Source organism: Erpetoichthys calabaricus, chromosome 18, assembly GCF_900747795.2.
Source record: "Erpetoichthys calabaricus chromosome 18, fErpCal1.3, whole genome shotgun sequence".
Taxonomy (NCBI): domain Eukaryota; kingdom Metazoa; phylum Chordata; class Cladistia; order Polypteriformes; family Polypteridae; genus Erpetoichthys; species Erpetoichthys calabaricus.
Window position 1 is genome coordinate 85029728 of NC_041411.2, and position 24232 is coordinate 85053959.

At 47.4% G+C, this 24232-nt stretch overlaps 2 protein-coding genes across 3 annotated transcripts in view; one reads left to right on the plus strand and one right to left on the minus strand.

The window, feature by feature from the left end:
• lrig1 (leucine-rich repeats and immunoglobulin-like domains 1) overlaps positions 1 to 18428 on the plus strand; it is a 62736-nt gene extending 44308 nt beyond the window's left edge. Inside the window, exons 9-19 of the mRNA XM_028824326.2 lie at positions 1467 to 1547; positions 7817 to 7888; positions 8410 to 8481; positions 9988 to 10151; positions 12301 to 12621; positions 13217 to 13498; positions 14812 to 15249; positions 15786 to 15917; positions 16296 to 16397; positions 17262 to 17498; positions 17797 to 18428. Of these exons, the coding sequence (XP_028680159.1) occupies positions 1467 to 1547; positions 7817 to 7888; positions 8410 to 8481; positions 9988 to 10151; positions 12301 to 12621; positions 13217 to 13498; positions 14812 to 15249; positions 15786 to 15917; positions 16296 to 16397; positions 17262 to 17498; positions 17797 to 18002 (2107 nt within the window). The 3' untranslated portion in view covers positions 18003 to 18428. The remainder of the gene's footprint in view (positions 1 to 1466; positions 1548 to 7816; positions 7889 to 8409; positions 8482 to 9987; positions 10152 to 12300; positions 12622 to 13216; positions 13499 to 14811; positions 15250 to 15785; positions 15918 to 16295; positions 16398 to 17261; positions 17499 to 17796) is intronic.
• Positions 18231 to 24232, minus strand: part of slc25a26 (solute carrier family 25 member 26) — a 71233-nt gene continuing 65231 nt past the window's right edge. For both annotated transcript variants that reach the window (XM_051921337.1, XM_028824329.2), the window contains one exon: positions 18231 to 20440. In XM_051921337.1, coding sequence (XP_051777297.1) covers positions 20344 to 20440 — 97 coding nt within the window. In that variant the 3' untranslated portion in view covers positions 18231 to 20343. The remainder of the gene's footprint in view (positions 20441 to 24232) is intronic.

Here is a 24232-nt window from a genome sequence, read left to right on the forward strand (position 1 = left end):
TTTGCCTTCCGGATGAAGTTTTTTTCCTCGACAGGCGGGAGGTGGCGGGGACTTGTTGGGTGAGATGTGTCCTCTGTGCGACTTGTTGGGGACTTGAGCATTCTCACCAAGGCCTCTTCCTGCTTCCCTTTCATGGCACTTTCTAATCTAATAATAAAGGAACGTTTTCGGGCCTGCACCTGGTGGTAGAGAGCCGGGCAGCTTTAATTGGCGCCCATTGTTGTTTGAGATTGACGAACCTTCAGTGGGTGTGAAACTGGTGAAACGCAGAGCTATTGAAAGAGAGGTCAGGTCTTGGGGCCTCATGCTGCACTGATTAACAGGGCCGCAGGCATTCAGGCTCAGCCAGACAGAAAGAATGAGAATTTGGCAACATGGCATGGGAGAGGAGGGAAGCGAATGCGGAGAGTCTGAAAGAGACCTTTAGACATATCAAAGGAGTTTTGTGGAGTTGGAGGATTTTCTTTTTTTTTTTTCCACAGGGCATAGAAAAGATAACACGGCACAAAGCAGGCGCTTTTGTTTTCTTTCTGTCTTTTACTTTCTTTCACTACAGTGTCAGCACTGATTACAAAAATGTGTTAAACGTTTAAATAAGCTGGCTAAAGCAAGCCAGGTCGCTTCCTCTTGTATTCACTTCCTTGCTGATTATAACACAAAAAGCCGTCCTTAATGGAGATGCTGTGAGCAGGGAAATGTGGCACTTCTCTGTATTTTAACATTTTGAAGTCCGTCTCTTAGCTGAATATTTCTGGGTTTCTGTCATTATGAATTCGGAATCCAAAATATATTGTGTTAATGTTAGCCACATTGTGTGTCGCTATGAAAGGCTACGGAACGTTCCTGACTGAATTCTGCGTTTAGTGTCGCTCTTGCCTTGCTCCAGAATTGAAGATCCTGAGAATGTGAAGCGTGTCAGTAGCTGACTTCAGTGTGTTGGGCTGTGCAGAGCGATTTGAAATGGATTACATCTTCTCTTTCAGTGTAGCCAACATAAAGTGCTTTATAGATGTTGCATTATTTTATATGGACATGAAAACCGATATTGTGAAAGTGTGTTGTGTGTGTGTGTGTGTGTATATATAATATATAGAAATATATATACATACACATATAAAGACTCTTGTGATTAGTTTACAAACGTGTGGAGTTGCACAGTCTGTATATGGTGACCAGTGGCACAAAACCAGTTCCTGTTGCTTATCGCCCAGTTCCTCTTTGGATTTGGACTTCCAGTTCCAGTATCCTTAGTTTTAAGTCGTGAAACCTCTTGGCTGGTTACATTGTAACCTTGAACGTGAGGAGGATTTTATTCATTTTGCATCCTGTCTTGGAAGCAGGTGACAGAAAGGAGCTGTATGCTGTGTTGTAAATCTTCCAAAATCGGCCCCAGAAGAATCAAGTTCACAAGATCCATCCAGAAATGGGAGCGTCCTCGGTGACTCAGCCTTTCTTTTTCTCGGCAGGGAGCTGGACCATAATGAAATTTCTGGAACAATAGAAGACACCAATGGAGCGTTTACAGGCTTGGAGAGCTTGAGCAAGCTGTGAGTATTATGGTGTTTTAAGACGCAGCCATTGTTGTGCTTTTAAATGAAAATGTATTGGGAATCTGACACGTCAGTAACTAACAACAGTCGGTTGAGTGTTACTTGGAGATTTATTTGCTCTTACTCAGTGCTGTTTCCTTGTGGAACTTTTTCAGTATATTTGTTGCTCATGTCATAGTGGATCTGCTATGCCTAGGAGGCCTAATGCTGCTTTCACCTGTTTAGAAACGGACAGCAATAGTCGGGTCATTTTGGTGTAGCAGCAGTTTTTGAAATCTTTACTTGATTCCTTTTCACACAGCTATCAGCTTGACAGTAGTAATTAACAACGTGCGATTATTAATACTCAGCTAAGAGATACAATCCTGTCTTAACACCTGAAAAGGACAAAAATAGAAAACTTCTTTGGTTTAGTGACTTTGGCTGCTGTGTCAGACTGCTGAAGAATTGCCTAAGGGCAGTAAGTGAAGTGGGCCGAGGAGCACAAGTGGATTGTGCGGTCTGTGGTGGGGAGGCCATGTCAGTGTTACATCACATCAAATAATAGACCACATGTGCAGGTCGCCCACCCTGCTGCTGCGTGTGCAGCGTCTTAGGTACAACTGCGGTGTCTTTGTTGAACTGAGGCGAGGCCGAGAGGTTATGTTGGGTCCTCTCCATAATTATGTTGCATTCTTCACAATATTTCCACCTTTCGTCACTTTGCACATTTTCATGCCAACTAAAAGATGCAAACATATTTTGAACATGCTGACTTGACGATCATATAACTTAAAAACCATGAAGATAATAAAGGAAGACAGAATAACACAAACATCGCTACTGAAAATGGTCACATCTTTGGAGCCCATAGAACACGTCGAGGGCGCTGTGAAGTCCTTTGACTTGAATGGAGCGAGGCTTTGTCATCACAGCTATGCTAAATCTAAATTTGGGAAGGAGGCACAGAAAAACTGTTTCCATTATTTGGGTTGAACTTTAGTCAGTCATTTTCTAACCCGCTTAGTCCTGAACAGAGTCGCAGGGCACTGCTGTAGCCTATCCCAGCTAGCATAGGGCGCAAGGCACACACACACACGGGCCAATTTAGGATCACCCCTTCCCCTAGTCTGCATGTCTTTGGACAGTGTAAGGAAGCCGGAGCACATGGAGGAAACCCACACAGGGATGTGAACGACAGCGGCTCTGTCACTGTGCCACCTTTTTAACTGATTATAATTTTAGGAAGATACTTTTAAAGAACTTGGTACTAAGTAATCACAGAAATGAAGAGAATGTTATAGGTGAATAAATGAACTAACCAATACGCCACACACCCCCTTTTTTAATTGCATACTTCACACTGAAAATTGCCCCCAGTTGGCCTAATGGTGTAGCTACCTAGGCTGGTCAGACCAAACTTTCTAAATGGGCATGCTGAGTGCCCACCGGACTTCAGAGTTTTATGAAATGTTTGAGTTGTGTGTGCGTTCTTGATCAGTCCAAGGGTGTTTTGTCAAAGATGTCTGATCCAAAAGCGGTTGTGTTGGTGCTGCAGTGTTTGGGTCTGCCTTGTAATGAAGGCTTTAATTAATGGAACCAAGAAGTGTTCGCTTTTCACTTGGAGTCGCAGGATATTCTGTTCATTGTGTATCTGTGTGTGTGTTTTATTTTCCTCTTTGTTCCTTACACCAATATTAGAAGCTTGTTTAATGAATGAGAGATCACGTTCTCTACTTTTACACATGAATGTTTGAAGAGTTTGCAAGTCCAAGGAATACAGACTTTAAAATACGGTTCACATACCACTGAGCAATCGAAAGATGCAAAGAAATTGAAGCTGTGTAGAATTGTCTGTGAAAAATGTGAGTCTCTGTGTTTAACTTGCACATTCAGTGAGACAACGTTCTTAAAGTTTGGATTCTCTTTGTCGGACGGACAGACAGACAGACACAGACAGGGTTGTTCTCAAACCAACTGAGCCCAGTCGAGCATCACAGGGGTGTCTGCAGCCTTTGGGGGAAGCGACCCTGGGTGATATGACCGTCCATCACATCTACATGTACACTCACGTGGGGACGATGTGGAAACGACCTTGTGGCTTTAACAGCCTCTCCATCAAACGTTTGTACCCACAATGTTAAACTCGTGCATTGTGACGTCAGCACCAGGGTGACGTTGTATGAATGTAATTGTGCTTTGGTATGTCTTGTTGGTAACTGTGTAATCGGACTGTTTCATTACACTGCTACTGCCATTACTGGTACATGATTTCCATGTATGCAGGCTTCTCAGTGGCAGCCATAATTGTGTGTTCAGTTTAGCAAGCCAGTTTTCTTTATAAAATTGCGTGTGTTTCATTAGGAATCCCCACGTTGTCCCTGTGCTACTGTTCTGTCTGACTGATTACTGGCCTGGAAATTGAAGTCTTCTTGAGTTCTGTTCACATCATCCTCCTTTTTTTTTTTTTTAAAATAAAGTTGTTTCTATAGAATTTCCAGAAGTGTGCGTAACAATAGAAGAGTTATTATACGACAGTCAAGCATATCCTGCTATAAGCAAAACATTAAATAATCTGTCCAATCAGAACTGCAGTCAGCCCAGTAACTCGTACAAAGAGTTTCGATGAATTAATTTTAAACGACACTGAAGCCCCCCCAAGCAAGAGAGACGCCTGTCATATTAATTAAAACAATTGGAGTTAAATAGACGTTGGCAGGAGCCCAGCAGACGTATTACAGAATAACAAGTTCTTGCCAAATTCTCAAAAAGCTCTGCACAGCTCCACTCACAGTTGTTCACAATAAACGGTTTTCCCGTTGTGTTAATTGTGAGGCCATTCAAGTTCTTCGGTTCGGCGTGCTAACAATGAAGTGTAGGAAGTTACAGTAAGTTCATCTCTGGATTGCCTCGTCCCATCCATTACTATTCTTAACACTTCTGTGAGACCCTTTATAATGGCGGTAAATCTGAGTGTGTCTGATAGATGAGCACAAGGACTTGATTTATTACAGTTACAAATCATGAGGCATCATTCACAGGATGAGTGTTGTCAATGGTGGAATTCCACTCGCTCCAAGCCTTCCTGGTAGTATTATTATTATTATTATTTTGTCCTTTTCTAGTTTCTATAAATTACTTCAGTTTGTTCATCTTCACAAATGTTCAAATTACCACGTAGGACTAGAAGGCCTGATGTCGTTTTGGAGAAAGTAGGTGATGAGGACTGGCTAGCTTTGTTGGATAAATGGCGCATTCTTGTCAATTTTTCTAGCACTTTAGATGATTGTATTTACAAAGTATGGCATCACGTTTGAAGTATTAAGATTAAACCCCCCTTTGGCTGTAATGGCGAGTCCCCCACATGTTTCCCCGTGTCTGGCCATTTCACGTCTATTTATTTGGAGTCTTCATTTTTCCATACCTGGATGAGGCCGTTCACATTCCAGGCGCCTCTTCGTCCGTCTTCATTTACACTCTGGGGTTAGAGAAGGGGGCCTGGGACTGGTGGCCAGCAATGAACTGTTCTTCGCCATTGTAACATCTTGGCCCAGGTACGTTTCCCACTGCATTCCCGGGCTCTTGACCAGATGCTGTTAACCAGCTGCTCCTGTGAAGACAGATGCTGGTCTGATTTGCTAGTTTTAGTTAAAGAACATTATATTTAGAGTTCAGTGCTAATAAAAGAAACGCGAAGTCTGTGCAAGGTGACCCTGCCAGTCAGTGTCTGGGAAGGGATGTGCGCCCATCCTTTACACAAAACGAGTTTGTGAGAGACGGGAGGCTAATTTGTTTCTTTCTAAATGTGCTCTGCAGAAAGTTACTGTGAAATTGGCTGCTGTCCAGCTGGGGGTCGAGCGGCTGGAGGGCCAACTCAGTGGGATATCTTAATCAAGCCGAGGCAGATCTGAATCGAGTGCCCGTCCGCCTTTACTGTTCCTGTTCCTCAAGTGAAGACGTATTTCATAGACCTGCTGGAGCTGTCCACACCAGTTAGTCTGGCAGGTTTTCTGACACTGGATTTGTGAAGAGGATGAAAATGGATGTGCAGAGGCAGGAATGGGACATCACTAATGTCAAGTTAGAAAGGGCTGGGGCTTGTAATTGTGTGCCGCCTTGCATTTGAAGCCATTTCTGATTGGGGTCATCCTGTGGACCCAGTGAATTAACAGTGTGGCACTTAATGCCAGCACATTGCTGCTTTAGTCCTTTGTCCATCCATTGTAGAGCCCACCTAAATCACTGTAAGGTTTTCGTGGTCATTGCTAATGCTGACACGTGTAGATTACACAGGGAGAACCAGCAGCAGAACATTACAGAATGTGGAGGAGGAGGAGGAGATGTGGCCTGTCAGGAACCCCCCTGAGACTACGCGCCATATTGTGCTACAGATTTATACACACCTGGAGGTCCGGCTGAACAACACAGTCCTGCCATACACAACTATCTGAGGAGCCTCGTGTCCTTTAATGGGTGTGTCATGCTGCTGTTGATGAGTGGCACCTGACCATAAATGTCATCTGCATGACACATCTCACTGTGGACTCGCTGCATGCAGACATGAGGACGAGGGTAGAAGTGTGGGCAAGTGCAGTCATGTGCCGACTTGGCCGAATGTCACAATGGCTGTATCTCTGTTATTTCATTGCAACAAAGGACCAGCCGGGCGGGGGGGCTACCAAACAGTCTGTTGGCACACTAGTAAGCTTGGCCTAAGGCACAAAATAACCTAGCACTGGCGCTGGCGACGCCCGTAGAAATACCATAAAGGTGGTGCGGGTCGAGTGCATCAGAGTTAGCCACACGGAGCAGCGCCGATGAAAACATATCTTCAGGATACACGTGAGGCCCTGTGAGGAGGTAATAAGAATAATTAATAAAAGATTTACTGCTGTGGCTGGGGTTGGCAATTTGTAGAACAACATTAACTTTTGGTGTCCTGTGGCCCTCGGCCGTGCACCTCAACTCGGTTGGCTGTAAATCCGCACCAGTGCCCTCTATGATGGTTTATGCCACGACTAGAAGCCTAAAGCTATTGGTGAGTACAACAGCCGTGCCACCTCGTCTGTCACATTCATTCACTTAATGTTAGTGAGTTGGGGGCAGTTGGCAGCACACTCTTTCACACCCAGTGACCCGCTCCAACAGGGTTGGCACACATGAGAGCTGCTCATTCACAAGCACCACTTGTGTAACGCACCGAGGAGGACTAAGGACCACCAGGAGTGTTTAGGAGCTCACGAGCAGAAGAGACAGAATGGTGGGTGAAAGGAAAAGGTTTGGCGGTCAGGAGAAGGTGCGCCACATAGTCGTTAAACTTGACTTGCCCAGTGATTGACTAAACTGACATGTTAGAGCTCTGAGATTCACAACTTCTGTTGGCAAGTCTGACAGACTCTGCGGCTGGACGTCGTGTGGTGTGTTAGCGATATCGGGGCTGGGACCGCACTGCGTGTCTGCCAACCAGGACTCCGAGGTGTGTCATCGTGTGGTGGGCACGGCAATGCGCTCGCTGTACCAATGCATACTCCCTGACCTGACTAAGGATCCCGCCCTTTGTGGACCTCGATCAGAGGGTGCCAAGTGACATATTTCTATTAAAACTGAGACTGTTTAGAGTTGAAACATGTCAAGTATTGGTCACCACGTCTACCTTCTGAAGACCCTGCCTGAGGTGGCTTATGCTAATTCCGACATTTTGATGTGTTTACAGGATTTGTGTGTGGGGATTGTTAAATGTTTTGCCCTTTGTCTTTATATTCTGCATTTTTCCTGGAGGATTGTGGGTTTCTCTTTGGGGTTTACTGAAGTAGAACCCGTCTGCTATGTAGTGCCATTCCCTGTTTGCTGATCGAGCGCCACACTAAGCAGGTGGGTGTGAACACTGGGAGAATGAACAGAGGTAGGGTTAGGTGGTCTGCTTTCTTGACACTGGCTGCAGGTGTTGCCCCTCTCCATAAATAGTCCTCTCGTTTTGCTGACTTTTAAGTAACATAAATCAGTCCAAAAGTCGGCCTCCGGCCGTGAAGCCATTGCTGCTGTCAGCGAGCGGGACGAGATGCACGCTCTGGACGTGGAGCCCGTTTTTGTTCTCTGTTTGAGTAATGACTTTTCAAGATGGTCCGTCGTTGGTCTGGGGAGGGCACCGGACAAATGTGTGTGAACTTCCTGGAAGAGAGTTGTCAGTGTAAATATCGCTGGCGGGAGGGCAGGACTCGGTCGCACTCATTCATTCTCTCTTTTTCGTTTTCTTTTTCCTTTCATTCCCTGCTGAATGTGACCTACAGAACTCTGTTTGGAAACAAGATCAAGTCTGTGGCCAAGAGAGCGTTCTCAGGCCTGGAGGCCCTCGAACACCTGTGAGTATCCCAGCATGCTCTTGTGTTGCAGGCAGAGCTGCCAAAAGTGGCTGCTTGAGAGGACTGCTGGCCATTTAATCGTTTCTTTGTAAATTGAGACGACGGGCTGTTTGTGGAGGCCAGCTGCTTCCTTCTCGTTATAGTCGGCTTCAACTTTGGCCTTTTTTTTCCTGAAGCAAACGGCACGACATGGAAGCATATGGCCGGTTTTGAATTTGTAAGAATTTACATAAGCTTTCTAAATATGTACTGTGAAGAATTAAAAAGGCAAACAACAACCCCACGAATGCCGCGGGATGTAATGTTTTATTTTTCTTGTTACTAATTTGGCCAAATTCATCGTGTGTGTGTGTGTGAAGCGAGCAGATGCCGAGTTGTGGAGTGGCCAGTGGCTTTCTGAGAGCAAATGGAGAACATGATAGCAGAGGCTCTCGAGTGTAAATGTGCTGCTCTAAAATTAACACTTGAGTGTAACTCCCATTTTTTTTTTCCCCCTTTTTTGAATGCTTTTCTTTTCTTAGAAACTTGGCAGACAACGCCATCCGCTCCATCCAGGCAGAGGCCTTTGCTAAAATGAAGAACCTGAAAGAGCTGTGAGTTATTTGCCGTTCCCGCTGTAATGTTTTGTGATGTTTATGGTGAAGTAAGCGTAGGCCGCCTTGATGTGTAAAGCGTCTCAGTAAATCAGCCAGCCAGGCAGTTCACACTTTAAACTCGAGCAACGAAACCCTCGCCCTCTCCAACTCGGAAAACGTAAAATCACTTTGAGCATCGCTGCTGGACGTGTGAGCGCGGGTGTAGGAGGAGCAGCTGAGATGAATGAGGGGCGAGATCCCAAACTGAGATTTTCATTTAGGTATGCCAGGCCAGCAGCACGATCCTGGACCTTAACTTCTATTAACCAGAATAGCAACTTGGCATCTCCACCAGCGTAGGCCATCACAGTGACGTGGCCTGACATAGACAAGACCTCTGCCAAGATGCACTGTCGCTCCGTGACCCTTCACTTTGGTTAAACAGGTTTGGACCCCTGATGGTTTCATTCAGGGTCACAGGGGATGCCGACCCTTTACAAGGCAGCACTTTGTCACCGAGCCCACACAAGGGGACAATTTGCACATCTCAATCATCCAAACTTGCACATAATCAGAATACTTGGAGGAAAGGCGCTACGGCCAGCAGGAGAAGGTGCAGCGAGCCTCTGAATCCACTTGTGTCCTTACCAGTGAAGTCGTTTTATGGCGTTGGTGTTTGTAGGCCTCCATTTGTAAAATGATAACTGAGCCTACGATTTGTAACACTTTGTGTTAATAATAATATTTATTTGTGTAGCACATTTTAAACAGTAGCTCAAAGTGCTTCATCAGCCACCCAGACCTTACTGGGTACTCCTTGAATTTCTTGACATCCATCCCACTACAGTACTGGCTGTGCTCATTAACTCAAAGGGGTTTCAGTAAATCCACGTGGAGAGGGACAGCCAAGTCCCAGAAAGCCTTCTGAAGATGCCGAGTCGTCATTTAGATTGGGGAGTTTGGCTTTGGAAATCCTGCTGCTGATATCGACTATGGCGGGCGGGTGACAACGCATGAAGATGGACGGCTGAGGAGATTCGACAGTCCGCTAAGGACGAGGAGTTCATTCTGGCTGACAAGTTAAGAATTTCCTGTCCGTCAAAACTGAGAGAATTTGTGCTGCCAGCCCTTCCTTGGTTTTCAGGTGAACGTCACCTTTTTATTTGAGCGTTGTAAGACTAAAGAAAGCAGCCTGTGTGATTTTAAAAAAGGGAAAAAGAGCAGCGTAGCCAGTGTGATTTCAGGGATGAGTCGTTACCAACACAAAACTCAACAGGCCTGAACGCCCAGAAGGAAGGCTTGGCATCTTGGCTCAGCTGTGCCCCTGCTAGGCGATTGACGTTATGTTTCCAGTCGTCCTCCTTAGAAGAATCCCACTGACGTAGCAGTGAGCCAGTGTGGTAGTGTCCAGGGTCGTTCTCACTGGAAGACGTTGGTCTGGCGGGCGGCTGGGGGGCAGCAGAGCTGATCTCCAGTGCTAGTAATCCTCTTTTCTGTTTTGTTGTTCTCTCCTTCACAATAAAGATACATAAAGAGTGAAAGCTTCCTATGTGACTGCCAGCTGAGATGGTTCCCCGAGTGGCTTCTTGATAAAGGCCTTCAGTCGAGCACAGATGGCCTGTGTGCCCACCCAGAGGTTTTGAAAAGCAGCAGCATCTTCAGCGTTCCAGCAGACAGCTTTGTGTGTGGTAAGACGGGCACAGGGTATCTCGAGTCGCAGCAGAGAACTACTGAGATTTCTGCCCTTTTGTTCTTGTCAAGAAATCGCCAGATCTTTTGGGATTTCCATGCAGCGCAAGTGGCGAGGCAATAAAATAAAAGGACCCCCCCAGGTGTATTAAAAGCTGCCTGGCATGACAGGCTGGCACACTGCTGGTTAGCAGATCATTTCTAAATGTATGTCTCTTTTTCTTCATCAATATGTTTATTTCTAGTACTAATATTTCTTTGTCTTTCTGTTGGCTCTGAGGCCAGGAATCCGTACTGGCAATCAGAAGGTCGCCGGTTCGAATCCCGTAAACGCCAATAGGGACTCTGCTCTGTTGGGCCCTTAACCTGCAATTGCTGAGTGCTTTGAATAGTGAGAAAAGTGTATAGAAATGCAAAGAATTATTATTATTATTATTATTTGTGGTGCCCTCACTATAATAAGGAACTTCAATATTCCTTCATGTCAAGGAAGTGACCAATGGCCCAGTCCGTGCTGCACTGGTTACCTCTGTATTGTCATGTTGTGCTTCTTCCCATTTCTTTTTGCCAGTATTCATTTCTCATGTGTGTGCAATTCTTTGCCCTTAGACATTGGCTTTGAGTTAAAAGGTGACCTTCCTTTTTTGGATGTCATAAGCAGGGGTGGCCTTGTCACTTGTGTGTGCAGCCCCTGGTGACGCTCCTCTGCACCGCTTGGTTGGTTATGGCTCTTGAGCATGGAGGACTAGATTGGACAAAATTAAATAACCACATAAGTGACTGTAAATAATAAGACTGAAGGTATCACAAAACGTGCATTTTGTTGCTTATGTATTTATGTGTTCACTTCAAGTGATTTACAAATCAACGTAATCGAGTCAAACTCAGGTAGGGGTCACAGAAATTGTCCAAATCAAGTTCTACACCGTGAGGGTAAACCTCCCTTAAACAAATCCAAGTTAATGTTACTGTACCTTGGCTATCGCTGCAAAGCCATTCGTAATTAGGAAGATATCGCTAAGAGTTCCCATCATGTCACATGCAACATGAAGTATGCCTCGTAATGTAAACTCTCATTTTCAGTCGTCAAAGGTGTACTGTTTTTTAATTGGTGAGTCGTCTCCCGAGTGGGTGAAGATCTTCGTGGTAACAGCCAGCACATCAGGAGCTTCTCGACTTAACGTAACCATCCAGTCACAACTCGGAGCACGCAGCTTACTCAGAGACTCCTGGGGCTTATTGGTTGATTGCTCTGAGTGGCAGGTGCTAGAGGCGGGTCTCTCAGACGTCCTCAGCCAATCACTAAGCCCCTTGTATGTTGATGGGTGTAAGTGACAGCTTCATGTACGGCTTCAAATGAAGAAGAGTAGTAATACTGTAAAGGGGACTGTGGTCAGAATCTGTAGCAGGAGGTGCGGAGACACATCACACTGACGTCACATAACCTGTGCCAGCTGGAGACAGACGTAGGGAAAGGTAAATCTAGTGGAGGGACACTGAGACCCCCGCAGGCCCGTCGGTTAAAAATGGGCCAGCAGTCTGTAAGGAGGAGCTTTGGTAAACCACCCCAGGGGTCTTATATGGCTGTGCCCATACCTGGAGGGACTGCCCACGTACCCCAGAGATCTGGCATTAAGGGGACCAGGGGCAGCAGCTGCTCTCCTGAACTTGGCGTTGGGTGGAAAGAAGGGAGAAAAGCAGAAGATGCAGACAGAGGGGTGAAAGCTCTTTATTTTCCTTTAGAGTTTCATTTGATTTTGGTTTTTTTGTTTCTTTGGCATTTTGGATTTGGGGGCTGAAAGAGCATCCACCCCAATAGGCAAAGAAATAAAAAAGCAGAATACGGTACATCTGTTTCCTGACACCTTATTCATTCTTCACCCATTGTTATTATTTATTGTCACATTTCACAATCCATTTATTTGCATATTTATTTAATTTTAACAGAAATCTTCCTCCATAATTGGAAACTTCTCTGTGAATGCAGCCTTTCGAGTTATTAGGATGCCAGTACCCCTTAGTGTCTGGCAGGAGTGTGAAGCCGTTAGATATGTACAAGTGCCAGTTGAGATCGTCTGCCCATTTTCTAGACTCTGGATGCCCGTTTGCAGACCCCCAGCCATACACTTTTTTTTTTTTTTTTTTCAGATGACTTTCCGAAGCCACAAATTATCGTGCAGCCTGAAACTACCATGGCGGTACTTGGAAAAGACGTCCGCTTCACGTGCACGGCCGCGAGCAGCAGCAGCTCCCCAATGATCTTTGCCTGGCGCAAGGATCAGGAGTTCTTGCGTGATGCCAACATGGAGAACTTTGCCCATGTCCGTGCCAAAGATGGGGAGATGATGGAGTACACCACCATCCTGCATTTGCAACACGTCAGCTTTGCCGAGGAGGGCCGTTACCAGTGCATCATCACCAATCACTTCGGCTCGACCTACTCCAGTAAAGCTCGGCTCACAGTGAACGGTACGTTAGCTGTACGTCAGCAGTAGTGAGCAGGCTTCTCTTTAGGCTTGGTAGGCTCTTTTACCCAAAGTGGCTCATTTATTACGTGGTGCAGATCTCACCAAGTCTGCCGCTGCACATTAAATGGGAACAATCAGAGTTTGGCTTTGGGGGGCGAAGAGAGGTAACATGACTCAATGCGGCCATTGTTATATAAATCACTAGAGAAGAGTGGACGGAGCAGATCCAAGAATTGATGGGGTGCAGGGCCATGTTGGAGTCCTCCCAGTGGCTTAGTACTAGACCAGTGACGGCACCAGTCCGCTCCTCTTAGACACCAGTGGCTGCATTGCTTCACACTGTGATACCCCTAAGAGAGACTGCTTTCTGCTGTTAAGATGGACCCCTTTAACATGGAGTCCACTGCTGAACACGTCTGACACTTCTCCGTTTTTGAACATTTGAGGGAGCAGCTGCTCTTCCCAAACTGTACTCCGGTCACATTTGGATTTTCTTGTCTCCTTTGGACCGAGCAGATTGCGAGTTTCTAAAAAGCCACACGCCAACTGCAGCTGCTTGTTGCTTACTCACTCCTCCTTTTTGTTTAAATTTTCAGTGCTGCCATCCTTTGTGAAGACCCCTCGCGATATCACCATCCGCACTGGCACAACTGCCAGACTGGAGTGTGCGGCCGAAGGGCACCCTACACCCCAGATTGCTTGGCAGAAGGATGGAGGCACAGATTTCCCTGCAGCCCGGGAGAGGCGCATGCATGTCATGCCCGATGATGATGTCTTCTTCATAATGGATGTGAAGATAGAAGACATGGGGGTCTACAGCTGTACTGCCCAGAACACTGCTGGCAACATCTCCGCCAGTGCTACTCTGACAGTGCTAGGTAAGAGAAGGTGTCGTCGTCGTCATCGTCCTCCTGCAGGACTTATTGATAAGCAGAGCAACTGTCTGTCTGTGTGACTATGTAATATTTGAATACTTAAGGCGCAGAGGTTATGCCAGCAGCGCTGGGGCATAAGGTGAACAGGAGGCCACTTCATCACAGGCTGCACTCCCAGTCACACCAGTCCCACATCTTTAAAGGGTGCCAATGTGGCAAAATGCAGCACAAGATCATTTACTGCCCCCTACTGGTAACCTGCTGTACCCGCTTTAACACACTTCATCATGAAGGTGATATCGAGTGTACATCTTAGGATTCTAAACGGGTTTTGTGTGGCATTCTTACTGCGGACCTTGCAAACATTTCAATTTCCTAGGAGCTGCGACCACAACCCTTGTGTGTTATTTTTCTGCCCAGTTTGGGCCTTTTTCTTCTTTACCTTCGCCTTCGATGCTTATACTCGACTGGCAGCTTTCTTCTGAAATTACCCTTTGGTGGTACATCCGCCGCTGCTGTCAGTGCAGGAGGAGACCCCAGCAGCACACAGTGACTCGCAGCTGGGTCTCTTTTAAGGTGACAATTCACTTTAATGACAGAACGACGAGATTAAAACAGGCATTTTATTCTTCACTGTGTTCCTTTTTTCCCCCTCACTGTGGGTTAAATACACTTCTCTACAGAAAAAGATGGCAGGCGAGACCTTTAAAATGGGTCCCGTCATTACAGTGGGGAGTATGCAACGCTTGTATTGCGGTTTGTGAGAAACAGAAGAAGAACAGCAGCACACCTCCATGTGTATGTCCGCATATGAAGCACCCACATTGATTCTGTAGGATCTGCACCGTGGCCTGCCGTCACCGTCCACCCTGAACACACTGCGCCCCCCGCTGGTACTCGCCTACGTGTCACAGTAATGTGACGTATAAACTGAGCAGATAGAAGAAGGAGCAGGTACTGCTGTGCCACACTGACTGACCGACTGCTCTGCCCACTTTCTTAATGAAGCCTTTGCTCCCCTTTAATGTCTGCATTTTCACACCAAAGGGTAATTTCAGCAGAAAAGTGCCAATCGCGTAGAAGCATCTAAAGTGAAGGTAAACAAGAAAAAAAGCACAAACTGGGCAGAAAAGGCTTGTGGTCGCAGCTCCTAGGAAATGTAAATGTTTGTAAGGTCTACAGTAAGAATTACATTCAACAATCCAGAACTGTCTGTCCTGTTACACGAGTGAAGGGGGAGACGTGCCAACTAAAGTCTGCCCTTGGCATCGCTTATTTACTTTACTTTGGTTTTGTTTTAATCCTCCTGTGCACAGAAACACCTTACTTGGCCCAGGAGCTGGAAGATCACAACGTGGCCGTGGGTGATACGGTGGCTCTGCAGTGCAAAGCTCTCGGCAGCCCCACTCCGCGCATCACGTGGCTTAAGGAAGACGAGCCACTGAGAGTAACGGAGCGACACCACTTCACTCCTGGAAATCAGCTGCTGGTCATCCGCAATGCTGGCCCAGAGGATGCAGGAAAATACACTTGTGTGATGTCCAATACCCTCGGGACGGAGCGGGCACACAGCCACCTGAGCATCCAGCAGTCAAGTGTCTGCATGGTGGAGCCCCACAAGAGAGAGAACACAATGACGGTTGGCATCATTGTCATCGCGGTGGTCTGTAGCATCGTGCTGACCTCACTTGTGTGGGTGTGCATCATCTATCAGACGAGGAAGAAGAGCGAGGAGTACAGCGTTACCAACACAGGTGGGTGGGCCGCCATTAAACTGCTGTCTCCAGGTACAGACAACAGCATCTGTCAGTAACGGGACAAAGTGTCCAACACCACCAAGAGTGGGGGACGCCTGGCATCCAGTTTCAGTGTTGACAATAATAAGGCGATTGTGCCACACTCAGATATCTGTCATTACAGCACAACCTTAACCATGGCAGTAGCACTGGGGCCGCCCAGCTCCGCCATTCCAGGTTCAGCACACACACACACACACTGCGAGTGAGTGGGCCGCGCTGCATTGCGTTGTTCACTTTTTGTTTTCTGAAGACAATGGCCCGGCCAGATGAGTACAAGGAGAGACCTTTTGTTGACTGCTGTGCCCTTAGAAGTTTATTACTCTAAAATACGAGAGCAGCGGCAACAAAACTCATTTAGGACGCACACAATGATTTCACTTTTGTTCGTGTCTAGTAAACCTCGGATTGTTTGTTTGTTTCTTATCCTTTGCCTCGGGGAGGCTTGAAAAACAAAAGCCAACTGATTTCTCTTTGTTTTTTAAATCGTCCAGATGAGACCATAGTTCCTCCAGATGTCCCAAGTTACCTCTCCTCTCAAGGAACTCTATCTGATCGTCAAGATATGTGCCTCAGGCTGGAAACCAACATTGGGCCTTCTCCAAATGGACACATTGAGAGCAACGGTATGAAAACACGGGACTCGCGGCCCCCAGCTAGGCCTCACCCCACTTAGGGACCAGCGGCTCGGGTGACTGCTGTGTGCAGAAAGCCAGATGGTCAGGGTTCAGAGTCGAGGGCTGACAGCAGAGAGCTATTCATGTATATTAGAGGCGGAGAGGAAAGGCACTATATGAAATATAGAGAGACGAGAGCTCGACATGAAGAGCGCCATCTCTAAGCAGCTGCTGCTCTTCATTTCCACGTATTCTACAGCCACCTTTGAGCCCTTTAGATCTAGCTTTCTATAAATGGTGACAAACTTCCAAAATATAACAATTACTTGAAGACAGATATTAAGAAATTGACTGTTCAGGCCGTGCCCATGTCCCCTCTGTCTTTAGGAGTTTGTCGAAGTGATGCGGTGGCCTGTGTGGACCCGGGAGCACATGGGACGTGCAGACAAGTGAAGCCCTGTGCCGTTAGAGAGGAGGACCGAGATAAAGGTAAGCACTCTACTGACATTGAGTCCTTGGGTCATCGTCACGTACATTCAAATAGAATATGAACGAGTGTGGTGTACACACAAAGGAGAACGTCCAACACTACACCTAACATGACCAATCAAGTTAACGATGGCAGGGGGTTCAAGCCTCTCTCTGCAGCACTGGAGCCAAGGGGGTCCAGTCTCCCGGGAAGCCCACTTTCACACTGTCAGTAAACTTTATATTAATACACACAGCACTTGTTTTATTGACCTCATAACTGTTTCTGAAGAGCCCCAAATTGAGAGATGATCTGACTGACAATGGATGGGTGGCAGGCGTGGAGGTCTTGGTTGAACCATTGGATCACTGCAGTCTTATCTGTTTAAGGTTTATTATTAGAATTCCATTTCTATAGCACTTCTTTAACCTGGACGTTGGTGCTTCCCTAATGTCTACCATCCACCTGCTGCCAGTCCGCTCACCCCACACAAGCTCTTAGCTGGTGAAGAAGTGTGAGAGAGTAGGCGAGAAGTGATTAGGTGGCCAGCACGACCAGCTGCTTGTGGTCAGTTAGCCAGGACATTAGAGATCTTGTATTCGCACACAGACTTTCTGTTTTACGTCTCATTTGAAGGATGGCACGTTGTCCCCCTCACTGCACTGGGCATTGGAAAGCAAACCCAGACCACAGGGTAAGTGGGCCCTGCTGGCCTTTAAATGATTTTAGCAGAAGTTGGAACACAACACAGTGTGACGAAGGTGAAGGCCGTGGAGCTCAACTGCTCTGCATGCGTGCCATCCAAGTCTATTTGGTTTATTTTGAGACCCGACTGTGCCATTTACAAAGGATGCTGCTTACCTGGCTTGTTTGCTCTCTGTAAGGTGGATATCGACCTGCGGCGGAGTATTTTGATGCCACTAGCTCCAGCGCGCCCCCTCAGAACTGCCAGTGTGGTGAAATGTATCAGCAGGAGCTCCGCGCCAGCAACTCCAACATCAACTCGTGCAGTCGTGGCCATGAGCCGAGCCGGGGGGCCCCGGACACTTGCTTGAGAAGAGACTTGCACACGTCAAGGTACCCCAGTAACCACGACAGGATGAGCGACACGGACCACCAAGGTGAAGGCTCCCTCTTGGGTTTTGTTTTTTCTTTCTTACCTGGCATGTTAAGTTGTTTATGCTTTTAAGTGGGAAGCTGGGAAAACACACAGAAAAAGTGACCCCTAAAGTAGAAGAGAATAAATACCCAAAATGGACAGGCTGGCACTTACCATCATGTGAGGAAAGCAGGGATCAGAGGGCAGCCAGACACCCGTGGTAGTTTGCATGCAATTGGTTTCTCGGGATTCTTCCTAAAATTTGTGTGGAGTTTAAAAGCATTCTGACGTGTTGCTTTTCTTTCTCGCCGCGTTTCCAGGTTCACCATCGTGGACGCGAGGGAGTGCAGAGCCGCCAGACGCTGTGCGCTTCTCGGCGTTGGGATCGGGCCTGGGGCCGGACACAGATGGTAGTTTTCCTTCTTGCTCACTGGACAGTAGAGGCATCGGCGAGGCTGGACAGACTTTTAAGATGAATGGACATCTAAGTGATGAATGTTCTTCATTGAGGAAAGCCAGTGATTAAGAGGACGAGCCTGTCTGTCTGCCTGTCTGGTCTTTGCACTGAAAGCCCGTTTTAGGATCTTTGGATTGTACGGACTACCTCAACTTGGACACCAACAGCTCTCCAAGGAAAGGGCTTGTGAAGTTTGAGGACACAGCTTGTTTGGCGAGAGCCCATGTCGAGCGTTCCACGTTGTACATACGTTTTAATCTTCCCTGGGGAAGTCTTATTCATAGTACAGCAGTCGAGTTGCGTTTGAGCATGAAGAGAGTTTATTGTTAGGATGTACAGAAGAGTTTTCATAAAAGCGGATATTTTAAGGTTTCTTCATTACAGAAATAACAGAATGAGAATGTAGAGTTTTTAAAACTTTTTGCCTTTGCGGTGGTTCGTTCTTTTTCTTATTGAAGAAGAGGAGGAAAAAAAAAAAAAGCAAAACCCTCATCTGGTGCCTTATTAAAAAAAAAAAAAAAAGATGACAACGACGACTTCACATTTGTCAGTTTAGTGTTACCAAGATCAGCAGCACACAATGGCCTAAGACTCTTTTTGCACTTAAAACACGTAATTTAAACTCTTGGTGTTTAGAGGCATTCAGTTAATTAGCGGAGGAGCAGAAGCCCTCGGCTGTGGAAATAAAACTTTTAGTAAAACGCCGGCCTGCCGTGGTCTTTTTTCTTTGTTTAATAAAACGCACCGGGACCCTGGGCAGCCAGCCGTCCAACTGATGACGGACCACAGAAAGCGATGGAGACGATGCTCTTCAGTGTCTACGAGTGGGTGACGTTCACACTTTTGATTACTCAGTAAGTGGGGGGGCGGTTTTTGTAATCCCACCAGGACTCTGCGCTAACATCCATTTTCTTGCAGCTTCAAGTGAGTGTGAGTGAAGCCTTGTGGTATGGCGCTCAAGTTTGGTGCAGGAAGGCCGCACTTCATCCCGTTTCTTAATCAGATGCCAATTCCCTGGCCTTCATTCTTCCACATGTGGTCTTTGTAATGTCGCTCGTTTTTCCATGAATTCTGTGAATATCAGTTCAGGGAGTTGTGGCCCACAGCTAGTTAGGAATTGTCAGGACTTCAGTTTCTTGCTGTCTCCCATTTCTTCACACTATTTGAAGTGAGACTTTCAGGTGATTCCTGCTCAGGTCTTGTGTTCCTCGCTGCCATTTAAAAAGCAAAGGGAGGTGAACTGGTGGTCTGAATGAAGCCAGCAGGGTGGATTTCAGTGCCACTGCATGGCGCCCGTGTGGCTTATCCTCAAAAGGTGAAGTTTTACTCTTCAGTGTGCTGGAATTCACGATTCGAAGGAGTTGGCAGGGCAGACTGCACCCTTAACTGAGTTACCCACCTGCTGAAGTTTGGCCAAGGACTATAAACTCCTGCATTTCAGTCGTGTCACGGATCTGCCCAAGACCTGCTTAGGGTGTTTGGCCTCAATAAGGAACCTGTGAAGCATCCAGAGCTTCAACTGATTATTTAATAAAGAGACAAAATACTGGCCATCAACCCTGCAAAACCAAACAGAGTGGGCACCAAGGGTCTGATGGCAGAGCTTTGAAGCGGCAGGAGTCGAGAGTGACCGAGCGCTGGCCACAAGTGTGTCAAATGCCATGGCGCTGGGCCTACTCGCTCACCTTTAGCCACGTCCATTCTTTGCTTATTCCTGCCACACAAATATTTGATAAAAACTATTAGCTGGTGAGGTTGATTTTCATGGTTATCACCATTGGCCAAGAGCCTTGGATGACCAGCAATGACCACATGCCTGTGGTGAAGCTGACCACTCTTACAAACTTCACTCCCTGCAGGGATGGAGGATACATGGGACACTGCTAACACCCCTTAGCCCAAAGCTTGAATTCAAAAAGGCTCAAAAACATCTCTGCGCCTCCCATCATCCCAACTGTCTGAGAAGACGTGGTTCGACGGTGAGGGGAGTAGCCCTTGTCTTGCACCTGAGGTCACTGGAGATGGACTTGGCCGGTTGGTTTAATAGCACAAGTACAATAACAAAGGTGTCACTTACTGCATAACAAATGTCCCTTGGTGATGATCTTCTACCTGCACGTGCAGCCCGGTGTTCAACCCGAGTAATGGAATGACGAGTCCTTCCTCCTGAAGACCCTGAGGTGGCCCTTGTGACAAGTAGCAGCAACACCAGTACAGATCAAGTTTTAAAATGGGACTCCAGTTATGGAATTGGTGTCACTGTGTCCGGCGCTGTTGTGACATTTCAGCTTGCCAAGAAATCTCTCTGCATACGTAAAAAAAAAAAAAAAAAGTCCACGTCGTCTCTCGATGAGTTCAACTGCAGTGTGGACGAGCGAGTGTCCCATCCAGGAGCACAGATGGGCTCTCCCTAGAGCAGCAAACTGCGTGCCTTCTCGTAGGCACCCAAGAAAATGAACCCTCCAAAACTGATCCAGGCCACCCGTGGGACAATGCCAGCAAACAACCTGCAGAAAGAGCAAAGTCTCGGTGAGAGAGCACGAGAAGGGCGATGAACATCTGGTGCCACAGTTACAGTCCGAGAAACGCTCTGAAGACATCTAAAAATGCGCCCTTTAATCGGCGAGCTTTACATTGAGAATGTGGACTTGGACACCTAGTGGGGACTAAGGGGAGTGCACTTTAGACTTCTACACACACAGCTCTGTGGGAGTCGTGGAGCTCAAGTGGACCCATGAGAACCCTTAAAAGGTATCTGGACGAGAATGAAGCCATGAGTGAAATGGGCCGAAGTTTTAAGTTGTTCTCCTCCTGTGGAGTTTCCCCCTCAGCTGGCACTACTGAAGCTAACTGCTTGTCCCATGCAGAGTTGGCAGCCAAAGACTCAAATAGCAGAAAAAAAAGGGAACTTCTTAATGTAAATCAGAAACCCAAAGCTACGAGGTCTCAACGACTTACACAACTCACTCACCAGAGCAACAACACAAGACAACTTACAGTCAACACGTAATGTGCCAAGAGCCTGAATTGGGAAAACTACACGGACACACAGTCAACACTTGGCTCGCCGTCGATTCTGTTCCCACCGCTATCAAAAGTGTAACTCTTCTCAGAGAAGATCTCCATCGCAGACAGACAGCAGAGAGTCATTCATATCCACTGCCATATATGACAGAGAAATACTTGGCAAGGCCGATCGTGCACGAGTGGCACACGGGATTGAGCACCATGAGGCCTGAGATGTGCCACACTGAATGGATCAGCGGGTTGGTTGCACCCCTTTCCCTGTCCACGCTGGAGACATGAAGGGTCTGTGGGCGGGTGCTCAAGGTCCGAGTGGGTCAGTCAGTTTCTCTTGTAGGATTAAACAACATGGCCACTGCACTCACTGTTTACAGCAAAGAAGAGCAGCGATGGCCTAACTAACCCTGAGCCTGTCCACAGCCACCACCACCAGGACTCTGACACACTGCCGAGGTGCACCTTCAGCCTCTTGTTTGGTGGAGTGGCCATGTTTACTACTTCGAAGCCAACCTGCGTGAAGAGTGAGTGACGAGTGCGTCACGTTACTGTGTGCTGGAGCCGTGCGTAGCCTGCATTGCCATAGCGGGGTGGGCTGTCACGTCGATTCTTGGGATTTCCAGTAAACTACACCTGCACTGTCACTGGACTACCCCCAATAAACCCCCCAGTGTTCCCAGTGCTCCCACCCTTTCCTCTATAGATAGATACACTACAACTGTTCCTCTTTAAAGTGCGCTCATATCTGTCAATGCCACCCTGGTCCTCATCTGTCACAGCCGAACCCACCACATGACAGAAGGAATGGCCGCTCTGTCCAAGCCAGCCAGGAGAAGCCCAAGGTGGGGATCTCTACAAAATGACGATGCCATAAGACACAAATGTGTTTCTACACCCAGACTGGTAAGACACAAACGGAGCCATTTAAGGATGGATGACGAGGCAGGTCTGCGTGTGCCACCCAAAGTCTCTACAGAGTCCGACACACCACAGTTTACTGACCCTGTTCCCACACCTGCCATGGTATTGGCACGAGTGCCCACTAATTCAGAGGGTGAACACAGGACTCTGCCACGTGCGTCCCAAGTCCACAGACTCCTCTGAAGATCTTTCTACAAAGAAAGCTTAGCCTGGTGTACGGTTGATGACGAATGCTGCCCGAACGCCGACACGAATGCCCAATCCGCTTGGGTGCCAGGCGGCCGGCCGGCCCATCACTGTTTCCTAACGCTTCTCCTGCTTGTGAAAAGGCACAAAGCAAAGCCGCGGCGCTGCAAACATCTTGCAGTTGTCGGTGGTGTCATGTCAGGCTCTGATTGCAGTTGTTGTGGTTTTTGTGGCGCTGAACTCCGCTAACAGCTTGAGGCAATCGCACACATGGAAGTGCTTTATGGCTTCACTAGACAGCAATTGGGCATATTAACATAATTACAGGTTTAAAGCCCAGCAATTTGTACAAAGCATGTCGCAGCAGAGCAGTCTGGGGGGCTCGCGCTGCAAAGCCTTGTGCTGATGCAACTCATCTCGCGTGTGAAGGGCGCCGAGCCCAGCGGAAAAGAACTTCTCTGTGTTTAAACGTGACACTCGACGCAGGGGCCGAGCGGAAGATTAACAAAGCGCCGTTTGTGGAGAACGTTGGGGTGGCGGGTGGAGGAGTTACAAAGGGGGCTCAATAAAGCTACTGTAGCCGTTATGTGGAAGGAAGCGGCTTCACCAGTCGCATCAATCAACGTCACCAATCCTGCCCTAGGTGAATGCTGGGCCGCTTTCTCCCAAGGCTTGGGCTGCCCTTCCTTGGAGTAGCGTGGGAGTTTAACAGAAAGTGGAGTGGGCCACGTTGTCGTGTATTGAATGTGATAAACAGATAAATAAGAAAAGCTGCAAATCTTAAAGAACGGTGACAGAAGGTGGCCACCCAATCACAGTCTCTGTGTGCAGTGACTATCGAGGATCGCAAGCGCAGCTCCAGAATCGACTTATCCACACGTCCACGTCTAGAAGGAAATCTGGAAACAACACGAATCCTCAGCAGAGATGCAATGCTGACTGTTCAGACTGTCAGTGTCTCCTGCATTTGGGATCGGTTACAATCGGCGAGCAGTCGAGCGTTAGCTGAACACCAAAACACACGATCAACGACCTCTGGAGAGCACCTTCATGAAGGGGACGGCTGGCCCCCTTGTACCTCAGACCAGGAGCATACAGAATGACAAACGTCAGGTGACACGTAGGACAGGCCGCTGCAGCTTTGCTCTCAACCTTTCTTTCTGAAAGTGTGTGCTGATCCCATCGGCCCCCTACCCGCTCCTGGCATCCTCTTGGTGATGCTGCCACATTTTATCGTAAGAACACACTTGTGTACCAAAACGGCAACACCACAGCTAAGAGCCTAACGAGAACTTTGTGGGATTTACAGGCCAAAGAAAAACCCTCCAAAATAAGACGTGGCTGGGCTCACAGAGTCTTGAGCAGAACAGTGCTGGCACCATGGTGCCAACTATACCCGGCACGTGTATTTTATACATACAGATAAATATATACATACAGAGCATGGTGTGGTGGCACACTGCCAACACCAGGGTCCCTGTGTGAAGTTTGCATGTTCTCCCCATGTCCACATACCTGACCCCCTCACCAGTCCTGTGTCCTCCCACAGTCCAAGGACTTGCAGGGTAGTTGGACTGGCATTGCTCAATTGGCCAGTGTTTGTGTGTATCAGTGCGGGTTCACCCTGTCCAGGGTGTCGTCCCTGCCTTGTGCCCAGTGGCTGCTGGGATAGGCTCTGGTTGCCCTGCAACTCAACCCTCAATAAGCGGGTTAAGAGTAAGAATGAACCCCACACGCGCGCGCGCTCACGCACACACACAGACCCCTTTATCATTTTTTTTAATCCATACATACGTCACCCATACTGCTCATTTCATCCAAGGTGCCTCTGAGGAGGTATTGAAAGTCGTGCCACACGAAGACCACTTTGCTGCACAGGACTTCTGAACCCGTCTGTAGGGCACCCTGCAGGATTAGCAGCAGACAGGAGTGCAGGCCTGTGCTTGAATTACAGTGAAGGTCGCTGCCACCTACAATTGTTAACATTTCTAGAACCCATCAGGTCATAAGCTGTTGATTTAAGCCGTAGCCCCCTTCGTTTGTGAGGAATGACGCGACCAGCGTCAGCACTTTATGTCATACATATCCCCGAGAAAAATGATTATTATTGTAATATATCCTGAGGGTTTGGAAGATGGATGGATTTTATGTACACACACACACACCCAAAC